Source organism: Heterodontus francisci, chromosome 10, assembly GCF_036365525.1.
Source record: "Heterodontus francisci isolate sHetFra1 chromosome 10, sHetFra1.hap1, whole genome shotgun sequence".
In the NCBI taxonomy this organism is placed as follows: Eukaryota; Metazoa; Chordata; class Chondrichthyes; order Heterodontiformes; family Heterodontidae; genus Heterodontus; species Heterodontus francisci.
In genome coordinates, this window is record NC_090380.1 from 28,231,314 (window position 1) to 28,243,598 (window position 12,285).

A 12,285-nucleotide genomic window follows, 5' to 3' on the forward strand; every position below is an offset into this window, starting at 1 on the left:
GAATGTTGTTTTTCTGTTTAAGATGTTTGCTTGCTTTAACATCCTTTAATCTATGAACCCTTCCAGCAGCAGAAAGGAGTTTACTCATTGAAATGCTCCTGGGCTTCAGGGGCCCCTGAGAGATATTTGAGTTTCTTTCAATTCTAGGAGCTTAAGAACAGGAAAAAAACCATCCGTAGAGCCCCTCTAGGAAGGATATGGGTTGTGGTCTCAGGTGGTGGACCTGCAGGGGTGGGTAGCCGGGATGAACATAGGGTGGGGTCTCGGGTGGGTGGAGCTGTAGGGGTGGGATGGGTGTAGCATCTGTACTAGTTGTTGTTGATGCTGCAGTTGGCTGGGGGTGAGGATGGGGGTTGTTTTGAGCATAAGGTTAAAGTGATGGTCATGAGGGGCCTAAAGGGAGGGGCGAGTGCTGTCCACTTCGGGGTCCTTTGGGGCAAACTCTGGGTACTGGCTGGCAGAGAGAATGGTCACAGTAATGGGGGCAGCTGGATTTGGTAGGGGCGAAGGTCAAGACTTAAGAGTTGGGTATCCTATTGCATCATAGAGAGGGGAACGGGACTTGACAATGACAATGAGGTGGATTTTTGGAGGATGAAGGGTGAGAGTCGGCATTTCAATTGTCACGGGAGTAGGAACAGGGAGCAGGGATTGCATGAATAAGTTTATAGTGATCTGATCAAAGGTAATGGGGGGAGGTTCAATGGTCATGGAGGGAAGGTGTGAGGTACGGTTGAGTAGGTCAAGGGTGATGGGTGCAGGTTGGAAGGTGGCAGGAGGAAGTTGGAAGGTAAGGAAACTTACCCGGAATTTCACACACAATTTTGACAAATGATACTGCGAACCACATGACCAGTCAAGGATTGGGAGGAGACCAATGATGATGGGTGGGTTTTCAGGCTGGGTGCACAATGTTAGGTGTGTAAAACCTACCTGCTCATTACTTCCATGGTGCAGCTGAATGGCAAAACAAGGCTGATTTGTAACACAGATCTCATTTCAACAGCTGCAAAGCTGCAAAGACATGGGCCTCATACACCCAATTTTTCTACTACCACAGGAGGAAGAGCAGAGGATGCGATTGAGGAGGGGTCTTGTCGTTCAACGGATGATGCCACAACGTCAGCAGAAGGCAACACAAGAGGGTGAGGCTGCTCAAAATGATGCCAGCCAGGAAAGGCCTTTTCGAAGACAGGAGCTGGTGCATCAGCACATCCTCAAGACAGGGACAAACTACCTTCAGCTGTCAGAGCGGCAGTGCCAGAGACGCCTGAGGATGTCACGTGAGATGGTCACTGAAATTTGTGGGATCATTCAGCAGGACCTGCAACTGCCTGGTTTTGGTGAGAATCCCATGCCAGTTGTCCTCAGGGTGACTGCTGCACTCAATTTCACTCAAAGGTTTAAAGTATTTGGTAAGAGAAGCAAAAGTGACCTGAGGAAAAACTTTTTCATGCAGCGAGTGGTTAGGGTCTGGAATGTGCTGCCTGGGAACATGGTGGAGGCAGGTTCAACTGAAGCATTCAAAAGGGAATTAGACAGTTATATGAAAAGGAAGAATGTGCCGGGTTATGGGGACAAAGCGGGGGAATGGGACTGAGGGAGTTGCTCTTTCAGAGAGACAGTGCAGACACAATAGGCCAAATGGCCTCCTTCTGCACTGTGCTTTCCAGGGCTCAGTGGACAACATATCACAGAATCACAGAATCGTTACAGTGCAGAAGGAGGCCATTCGGCCCATTGTGTCTGCACTGGCTCTCTGAAAGAGCAACTCCCTCAGTCCCATTCCCCCGCTTTGTCCCCATAACCCTGCACATTCTTACTTTTCGTAGAACTGTCTAATTCCCTTTTGAATGCTTCAGTTGAACCTGCCTCCACCATGTTCCCAGGCAGCACATTCCAGACCCTAACCACTCGCTGCATGAAAAAGTTTTTCCTCAGGTCACTTTTGCTTCTCTTACCAAATACTTTAAATCTGTGCCCTCTCGCTAACCCGGCTGCCTTCTCCTCTGCCAGGGTCAGGATTCATAGGTCTGGCACTCCTCCATCTGTCTTGGCCCGCTCCCACTTACCCTCACCGATCTGAGCAAGTCGTTTCCGACACTGTACCCAGGCCCTCCCCATTACCCCACGGTTCAACACCTCCTCCACCATCATCATCCAGGCTGCCTTGGTCAGGCTGCAAGGTCTTCGGAGTCTATCCCTTGGGAAGAGGACCGCCTGCCTTTTCCTGATGGCTTGGAGGAGAACTTGCAGGGAGGCATCGCTGAACTGTAGGGCAGGATGCTCCCTGCTGGCTGACATGGATGTGGGTGGTGATGGTGACAAAACTGAAATCTAAAGGGGAGTTGGTGCTGGGATGGGGGAAGAGTGCAAAGAATGAGGAAGGGCAAAAATAGAACAGCGATATTAATTATTATCTTCTGCAGCCAATCAAAAAACACATAGGCTGCTGATCCTCCAGGCTTGCAATGCAGAATGATTTATAGCTGTGGCGCTCATGGTGCTTTGAAGAATGACGGCGATTTCCACCAATGAAAATCCATCCATGCCACATGATTGTATGTGTCTCCCATGCCCACCATCAGATTAATTATTTTACATTTGTAATCACATGGGAAATGGCAAAAAGGGAGGAAGCAGAAGTGCCACCAACTTCTAGTTCCACCATCGGAGATGCTGCAGGACTCAGAAAATACCACCCCTTGTCTTCTTTATATCGATAGTGTTCATTAATGAATAACAGGAAAGACAGAATTTGAATTTATATTTGCACCTTATCATGATCTCAGAACATCACAAAGCACTTTATGGCCAGTACTTCTGGAGAACCGTTACTGTTGTAATGTAGACAAACAGGACAGCCAATTTGCATAAAGCAAGCTCCCACAAACAACAAATGAATGAATAATCAGCTAATTTGTTTTTGGGTTGTTGTTTAGAAACATAGGAAATAGGAGCAAGAATAGGCCATTCAGCCCCTCGAGCCTGCTCTGCCATTCAACTAGATCATGGCTGATCTTCTACCTCAACACCATTTTCCCACACTATCCCCATATCCCTTGATATCTTTAATATCTAGAAATCTATCCATCTCTGACTTGAACATACTCAATGACTGAGCCTCCACCGCCCTCTGGGGTACAGAATTCCACAGATTCACCACTTTCTGAATGAAGAAATTCCTCCTCATCTCAGTCCTAAATGGCCTACCCCTTATTCTGAGACTGTGTCCCCTGGTTCTAGACCCCCACCCCAGCCAGGGGAAACATCCTTCCTGCATCCACCCTGTCGAGCCCCTGTAAGAATTTTGTATGTTTCAATGAGATCATCTCTCATTCTTCTAAACTCTAGAGAACTCTAGAGAAGGACCAACCTCCTCAATCTCTCCTCACAGGACAATCCCGCCATCCCAGGAATTAGTGTGATGAACCTTCATTGCACTCCCTTCATGGCAAGTATATCCTTCCTTAGGTAAAGAGGGGCTGAATGGCCTCTTTCTGTGCCATAATGTTTCTATGATTCTATAGTTCTATGATTGGGCAGAATCAGCATGGAGGCTTCAAGGGGATTTAGTCTGTCTAAATCCCCTTGAAACCTCTTTGCATTCTCCTCACAACTCACATTCCCACCTCATTTTGTGTCATCAGCAAACTTGGAAATATTTCATTTGGTCCCCACATCCAAATCATTGATATAGATTGTGAATAGCTGGGGCCCAAGCACTGATTCTTGCTGTACCCCACTAGTCTCAGCCTGCCAACCTGAGAATGACCCTTTATTCCTACTCTCTGTTTTCAGTCTGTTAATTAATTTTCAAGCCATGGCAATATATCACCCCCAATCCCATGTGCTCTAATTCTGTTTACTAACCTCTTGTGTGTGACCTTATCGAAAGCCTTCTGAAAATCCAAATACACCACATCCACTGGTTCCCCCTTATCTATTCTGCTCGTTACATCCTCAAAAAAATCCAACAGATTTGTCAAACATGATTTCCCTTTCATAAACCCATGTTGATTCTGCCCAATCATAGAACTGTAGAACCGTAGCAACGTTATGGCACAGAAAGAGGCCATTCAGCCCAGCTGAAAAAACTAGCCGCCCAATCTAATCCCACCTTCCAGCTCCTGATCCATAGCCTTGCAGGTTACAGCACTTCAGTTGCAGATCCAGGTACCTTTTAAATGAATTGAGAGTTTCTGTCTCCACAAATGATCCGGCAGTGAATTCCAGACATCCATCACCCTCTGGGTGAAAAAGGTTTTCCTCATGTCCCCTCTAATCCTACCAATCACCTTAAATCTGTTTCCCCTGGTGATTGACCTCTCCGCTAGGGGAAACAGGTCCTTCCTGACTACTCTATCTCAGTCCCTCATAATTTTGTATACCTCAATTAAGTCACCCCTCAGCCTCCTCTGTTCTAAGGAAAACAACCCTCGTCTATCCAATCTTTCCTCATAGCTGCAATTTTCAAGCCCTGGCAACATTCTTGTAAATCTCCTCTGTACTCTCTCCAGAGCAATTATGTCCTTCCGGTAATGTGGTGACCAGAACTGTACACAATTCTCCAGCTGTGGCCTAACCAGCATTTTATACAGTTCCAGCATTACATCCCTGCTTTTGTATTCTATACCTCGGCCAATAAAGGAAAGCATTCCGTATGCCTTCTTCACCACTTTATGTACCTGCCCTGCCACGTCATGAACATATGAATTAGGAGCAGGAGTAGGCCACTCGGCCTTTCGAGCCTGCTCCGCCATTCAATAAGTTCATGGCTGAACTGATTACTCCACACTTCCACCTACCCCCAATAACCTTCCACCCCCTTGCTTATCAAGAATCTATCTACCTCTGCCTTAAAAATATTCAAAGACTCTGCTTCCAACTGCCTTTTATTCAAAGACTCTGCTTCTACTGCCTTTTGAGGAAGAGAATTCCAAAGACTCACGACCCTCTGAGAGAAAAAATTTCTCCTCATCTCTGTCTTAAATGGGTGACCCCTTATTTTTAAACAGTGACCCCTAGTTCGAGATTCTCCCACAAGGGGAAACATCCTTTCCATATCCACCCTGTCAAGACCCCTCAGGATCTTATATGTTTCAATCAATATTGCCTCTTACTCTTCTAAATTCCAGCAGATGCAAGCCTAGCCTGTCCAATCTTTCCCCGTAAGACAGCCCGTCCATTCCAGGTATTAGTCTAGTAAACCTTCGCTGTAGTGCCTCCAACGCCTTCAGGGACCTGTGGACATGCACTCCAAGGTCTCTCACTTCTTCCACCACTCTCAATATCCTCCCATTTATTGTGTATTCCCTTGCTTTGTTTGCCCTCCCCAAATGCATTACCTCACACTTCTCTGGATTGAATTCCATTTGCCGCTTTTCCACCCACTCTACTAAGAAATCCTACCATTATTTTCTAAGTATCCGATTATTGATGTTATAATGACTGATTGTGTGTGGGGGCTTGTGTATTAGATACTACACGGTGTTGGCATGAGAATCAGAAAAGAACACACTGTACTGTAAGGCATCACTTGACTGGTGGGTGCAAGGTCAGATAGCACATGTAGCAGCAGTAAGAAGAAGCCTCCATTAAAGCTTGTTAAATCTTTGTTAAAGTTAAATCTGTGACTTCAAGTGTGATTCTTTCAGCTGGAGAGGTGACAATCACATCCTTTATAATAGATTGTAGCCTTTTCCTTACAACTGATATCAGGTTAACAGGTCTGTGGTTCCCCGTTTTCTCTCTCCCTCCTTTCTTAAATAGTTGGGTTACATTTGCTGCCTTCCAATCTGCAGGAACCGTTCCAGAATTTATAGAATTTTGGAAGATGATCACCAATGTATCCATTATCTCTACAGGCATCTCTTTCAACACTCTGGGCTGTAGATCATCAGGTCCAGGGGATTTACCAACTTTCAGTTCCATTAATTTCTCCAGTACTACTTTTTTACTAATACTAATTTCTTTCAGTTCCCCATTCTCGCTAGACCCTTGGTTCTCGTATTTCTGGGCTTTTTTTGAATGAGGAATGTTAACTGAGAATACTCAAAGCTCTGTTCACAGCCACCTGAGCAGTCAAATGGGACCTCAGTTTAACATCTCATTCAAAAAAACAGCATCCTCAAATGATGCAGCGCTTAATCCTGCACTTACTGCTTAAGGAAAATAACTATTATTACTGTATAAAGAAAGACTCGTGCTTATATAGTGCCTTTCATAACCTCAGGCTGTTCCAAAGCACTGTTACTTGTAGAAAAAGCACGGACACTTTGCCTAGCAGTGGGTACAGGACAACAAGTGTTTTTCCCTCACTCACTGGCCAAATACAGAAGAACCTTATGAAACATAAAGAATGAGTGGCACAGTAATGGAGTCTGCTTTTCTAATGATTCTTAACACCCCGCTGACAATTATAACACAAGGTGAAGATAAAACGCAGATAAATTAACATTTTCTCATTCAGGGGTGCAAGTGGATAAGTCAGCATAGACATTCATTTTGTAACCACAATGCTTCCCTGCTGCTGCCTGATATTCCTTAACACTCTCCCCCACCCCTCTGAAGGAACTTTGATGCAGAACAATGAACATTTCTTCAACAGAATGAAGCCTTCTGCCCATAAAAGGTTCCACAATAATCCTCAGAACACTCCTCCTGCAGCTCAACCCAGTTGCAAATCCTTTTTTCCTATTGGAGCAATATTCGATCTTTGGAAAAACAGGAGGCTGAAATGGTACTCGATTCAACTTTTAGTGCCTAGTGGATTCACAAATTCTTTTCAGCATGTCTCAAAACAAGACAGGAGATCAAGGACAGAGGGGTCACAGAGGAAGCAGGGTGTAGACAAGCATGTCTTAGTTCGGGATTTGCACTAACCTTCCACAGCACTTTCTTCCTCATCCTATTTGTACATTTCAACTGGCACCACAGCACATCCTGGGGAATTATTCCGTGCTACTTGTCCAAAGGAAAGTAATCATCAGCCCACCCTTGTATCATGAATTCCTTTTCTATAACTAGGTATTACATAGCAAGCAGATATGGAGGGCAAGGACGCATTATCCCAATTAAAAAGTAGGAAAAAATCCACACAGATCTGGTCCCTCCCCACTCAGGTGAATTATGATCGTAAATTGCACACTTAGCTCTGCCCTGGCCTCTTCTCTTCCATCGCCTTTGGAAGTGATTGTAGCCTGAACTGTGTAAACCTAAAATGGCAATTGCCATCCCAGTTATATCATGGGACCCTGATTTCCACTTTAGAAAGGGGCCTATCACCTGAAGCAGACTGCCCTTTGGACACCTGTAGTAGGTCCTCTTTAAAATGGAACCTAACACATTGCTGGCAGTAACGAGGGACCCCATTTCCAGGCTGGCACTGCCCCATTAATGCCAGGAGAAGGGCAGTGAAAATTGACACCCTGGTGAGCTCACTAGAAACTAAATTCCACTTTCCCCAGTGACTAGAAGAGAAAAAAACAATCTTTCTCTTTCTCAGAAATATTCAAGCACTTTCCCTTTCAGTTTGTCAAGAAGTCCAATAGCTGTAGTCATTTCCAGTGAATGAAATGCTCTTTAGCTCATTACCAACTCTCATTTGAAATTAAAGGATCAAAATGGGAAATATATTCATTCCGAGCCGAGAGTTAGAAGTTAAATGTTGCATCATGAGTTTTACAATATTATTTTTGTGTTGCGCTTTTCTTCAGTTATCTTGTCCATTACTCGACCTGCAAGGTTAGCCCACCCTAGGGCGGGTGTCTAAGACCCCGAGACTCAGCCCAGAAAGGCGGAGCCTGAGCCACTGCCATCAGAACCGACGAGGCGAGCGGAGCCCCCGCATGGGAAGCGGACGATGGAGAGGAGCGGTCCTGGGGAGGATTCAGGAACGGAGACCGGAGGGTAATTCTGTCTGTGTGTGCAAATGTTAGTCTGTTGTAAATGGGGGAGCATTATATGTTTGTATCTGTATGTGTTTCGTGGTTGTGAGTCTGCCCGTGTGAGTGTGTGTGTTGTCTCTGTGAGGAAATGACAAAGTAATTAATTGCTGCTCCTGGTAACTGATACGTGTTAAACAATCAGCCCCTGGTGAACCTACTGTGAGCAAAACGAATGAGGTCCCCATTTGAAAGGCTTTTCCCTCGTAAATGATAGTAGACAAGTCTACAGGAACCAGTCTTTGAGTTTCATTTCTCTAATTGGAGTATGTGCCTTTTATTTTTTTTATATGTAAGTATATCTTGTTCTCACTTTAAATATATATATGTAATATGTCTATCTTTCATCTCCAGCCTGTGAAAGCTGTCACAAGTTAGGCTTGTTAAAAATTGCAGCTATCTGTCACTGGCAGGTGTGGATCTGTAGGTAATCTCTGGAGCATGTCATGGGGTGAAGCTGTGTCTAAATGGTTATGTGAGAAACAGGATGGCCCACAGTGAACATAAGGGTTTGATTTCACTGTTAAGAATGAGTGGCACAACTGTCTAAGTATAATACAATCAGTAACATGGAATGCACGGCAAGAAATGTAGCCAGTTCACAGATAAGAGCCCCACAATTCGGGCTCTGTAACTCGAATGTAACCTGGCACTGGGAGGCATCATGCTGAAAACAAAAGGGATAGGTCTATTGTATATGTTGGAGCTTTTGTTCAATAGCATCCATGTTTTTGTTATCTCCAAACTATTCCAATGGTTTCCTAGCCAGTCTCCTGTCTTCCATCCTCCATAAACGTGAGCTTTTCCATATGATGCCCATATCCTAACTTGCACTAAGTCCCATTGACCCATCATCCCTGTGCTTACTGGTTTCCGATCTCCCAATACCATGATTTTAAAATTCTCATCCATTTTTAAATCCCTGGATAGCCTCATCCTTCCCTATCTCTGTAGCCCCCTTCAGCCCTACAGAACTCCGAGATCTCTGCTTTCCTCCAATTCTGGCCTTTTGTCCATCCCCCAGTTCCTTTGCCCCAGCATTGATGGTCCTGCCTTCAGCCACCTATGTCCTAAGCTCTGGCATTCCCTCCCCAAACATCTTTGCCTCTCTATCTCTCTCTCCTCCTTTAAGAAACTTCTTAAAACCTGTCTCTGACCAAGCTGTCCTAACGTCTCCTTCTTTGGCTCACTTTTATCTGGTGATGCTCCAACCACCTTGCGATGTTTTACTAGGTTAAAGGTGCTATATAAATGTAAGTTGGTGTTGAGTCATTTTATTGTAATATGATGCACCGAATACAATAAAATGATCATGCATTTGTATGTGTTTGCAAGCAGCATAGTTAATTCAAGTTCATTTAAAAACTGACAATAATGGATACCTGGGAATGAGTTGTGAGGTTGGAATCTGACAAAGGGATTTGGATGATGTCAAATGCCACAACAGAAAAGCTAAAGTCATCTAATAGCATCATCTAAGCCCAGCAATTAGATTGCAGCCTTCAAATTCATTTCCTAGTGTTTATTTCCTTCAAAATAATAGAGCAAGCCTGAAGTTTGTGGGCTTCACACGGTTCTCCTTTACTGTAGCTTTTGAAACCACTGAATTTAAGGAATTACAGAGTGCGCTAATAGACCCTTCAGTTCAGCCTCTCTGTCTACTCCACATGCACCTGTGCAGAATGCCTCTTTTACCGGTGTGTAAATGCCAGTTCAATTTAATGCCCATGATGAATGGTTGATTCTATGCTAACATTAAAACATTAAAAAAAATTATGTGTTTAGCTCAGTTTTTTTTTTAAATAGAAAGATTTGTATTTGTATAGTGCTCTTCACAACCTTAGGGCACCCCAACATGCTTTATAGCCAATAAAGTATCACTGTTTGATGCAGTTATAATGTAGGAAACTCTATCAATTTGCACACAGCAAGATCCCACAAAAAAGCAATGGAGTAATGACCAGATAATCTATTTTAGAGATGTTGATTGAGGGATAAATGTTGTCTTGGGCACTGGGGGAAGGATCTCCCCTGCTCTTCTTTGTAGAGCTCTGATTAGGCCACAGTTAGAGTATTGTGTCCAGATCAGGACTCCCTCAGTACTGCACAGAAATGCAGCACTGGATTATGTGCTCAGGTTTCTGGCGTGGGACTTGAACCCATGACCTCCTGACTCAGAAGCGAGACGGATGGGTGAAAAAAGACACACAACACTGAGCCACAGCTGACACCATTGATGAGTAATGGCAGTGGTGCAGAGTGACGTTGGCGAAGAAACACATCTTATGGAACTTCATTTTTGGTGATAGATGCTATATAAGAATGAATGTGCTTTAAAATGGTGGGCGATCAGGTTATTATCCAACACCTTGAAGATAGATTGCCTTGCTAAGGCATTGACTGTGACCAGAAGGAGGTTGCCACTTTGGATTCCGCTGTAAGCATAATAGCAAGGCTTTAGAGTTAAATTATGAGGACAGGTTGCATAAACGTAGCTTGTATTCCCTTGAATATAGAAGGTTGAAGGGTAACTTAATCGAGGTGCTTGAAATGATCAAAGGATTCGATAGGATGGATACAGAGAAACTATTTCCTCTGATGGAGGAATTCCACAGCAAGGAGGCACAATCTTAAAATTAGAGCCAGGACATTTAGGAGTGAAAGCAGGAGGTGCTTTTCCATACAAGGAGTAGGGAATTCTCTTGTCCAAAAAGGCTGTGGATGCTGGGGTTCAATTGGAACTTTCAAGGATGAGATCAATAGATTTTTGTTGGGTAAGGGTATTGAGGGATAGGGAGCAAAGGCGCCTAAACAGAGTTGATGTACAGATCAGCCATGATCCAACTGAATGGCAGAAAAGGCTCAAGGGATTGAATGGATTCCTCCTGTTCCTAATGATCAGGTGCAGCCTCTACTGGAGGTATCTGCTGAACATCATTCCTTTCATGGCCTTGGGTTCAATGACAGAAAAAAACAGAACCTTAGGACAGCTTAAGTTGTTTTGCATCTGCCTTGAAAATGGAACCTGAAGTCCTGTTTCAGGTTGAGATCTGGTGCCAGGAATTGACATCTGACCTAATGCCCTTGGCACAGTTACAAGTGATATACCCTGACAGCTGCTGCTGTTCTGGGATAGACCACTGTCATTAAGTATTTTATATGCTTCATTGACTGACAGCAGGTTTAACATAGCACAGATAGTCCACCTTTATTTTTACTCGCTATGTGTTTGCAAGGACACCAACCATATAGTAGGTACATATAATCAAAAGTTAATTGTCTGTACAAAATACTTTACTTAATACTTCACAAAATGACTGCATTGGATTTAAAATTCTCATCCTTGTGTTCAAATCCCTCCATGGCTGCACGCATCCCTATCTCTAACTTTCTCCAGCCTTACAACCCTCGGAGAACTCTTGTGCATTCCTCATTTTAATCACATCACCATTGACAGCCATGCCTTCAGCTGCCCAGGCCCTAAGCTCCAGAATTTCCTCCTTAAACCTTTCCATCTCTCTACCCCACTCTCTCCTCCTTTAAATCACTCCTTAAAACCTACCTCTTCCAATAGCATAATATCTCGTTACGTGACTTGGCGCGAAATTTTGTTTGAAACACTCCTGGGAGGCACCTTGCGAGGTTTTACTTTGTTGAAGGTTCTATATAAATGCAAGTTGTTGTTGCCAGTCCATTTTTTTTTAAAGATGGAAATTATGAATGAAATGTTGAGGGAAATGATAATGCAACATTTTTTTCAATCACAGCAGACTCTAGGGCATGTGGATTGAGTTGAGAGTTTTGACTTGCTGACTGTATAATACAGACAGCATCTATTATTTCTCACTAATTCCTTGCTGCTTTTGTTTTAAGAGAGAGCTCACCAGGTTAGCAGCACTCGAGGAGAGCTCAGTAACTCCAGGACTGGTAGCACTCTGAAACTTGTGATCCTACTCCATTCGCAAACCCAGCCGTAAGGTATTTTTAAAAAAGTCTCAGAACCAAAGTTATTTAAAAAGAAGACAATCCATCATTGCATAGAATCAAAAAAAAATACAGGCAGCGAACAAGTTTAAGGCTGTAATCCAACACCAATGGTCTGTTGACTTTCGCTGACCATCCCAGCTTTTCTTTTCAGTTTGCAACATCCCTCATTTGTACTTAATTTGAACTGCGCTATTTTAACTCCCTGCCACCGTGTATTATCCTGCAATTTAAATAACCCAATAGAACGGGGCACTGCCCCTTTCATTAATACTTGTTGACCCAGATTCCAGGAAGTGACTTTCATTAGTGCCAGCAACCTAGAACTTTCAAATGACTGATATGATGTACTAAA

General features: G+C 43.8%; 1 protein-coding gene across 1 annotated transcript in view; it reads left to right on the top strand.

Moving 5' to 3' along the window:
• Nucleotides 1-7,563: 7,563 nt before the first annotated feature.
• The window catches only part of LOC137374099 (protein FAM124A), a 46,502-nt gene continuing 41,780 nt past the window's right edge, over nucleotides 7,564-12,285 (top strand). The window contains exon 1 of the mRNA XM_068039856.1: nucleotides 7,564-7,911. Coding sequence (XP_067895957.1) covers nucleotides 7,865-7,911 — 47 coding nt within the window. The 5' untranslated portion in view covers nucleotides 7,564-7,864. The remainder of the gene's footprint in view (nucleotides 7,912-12,285) is intronic.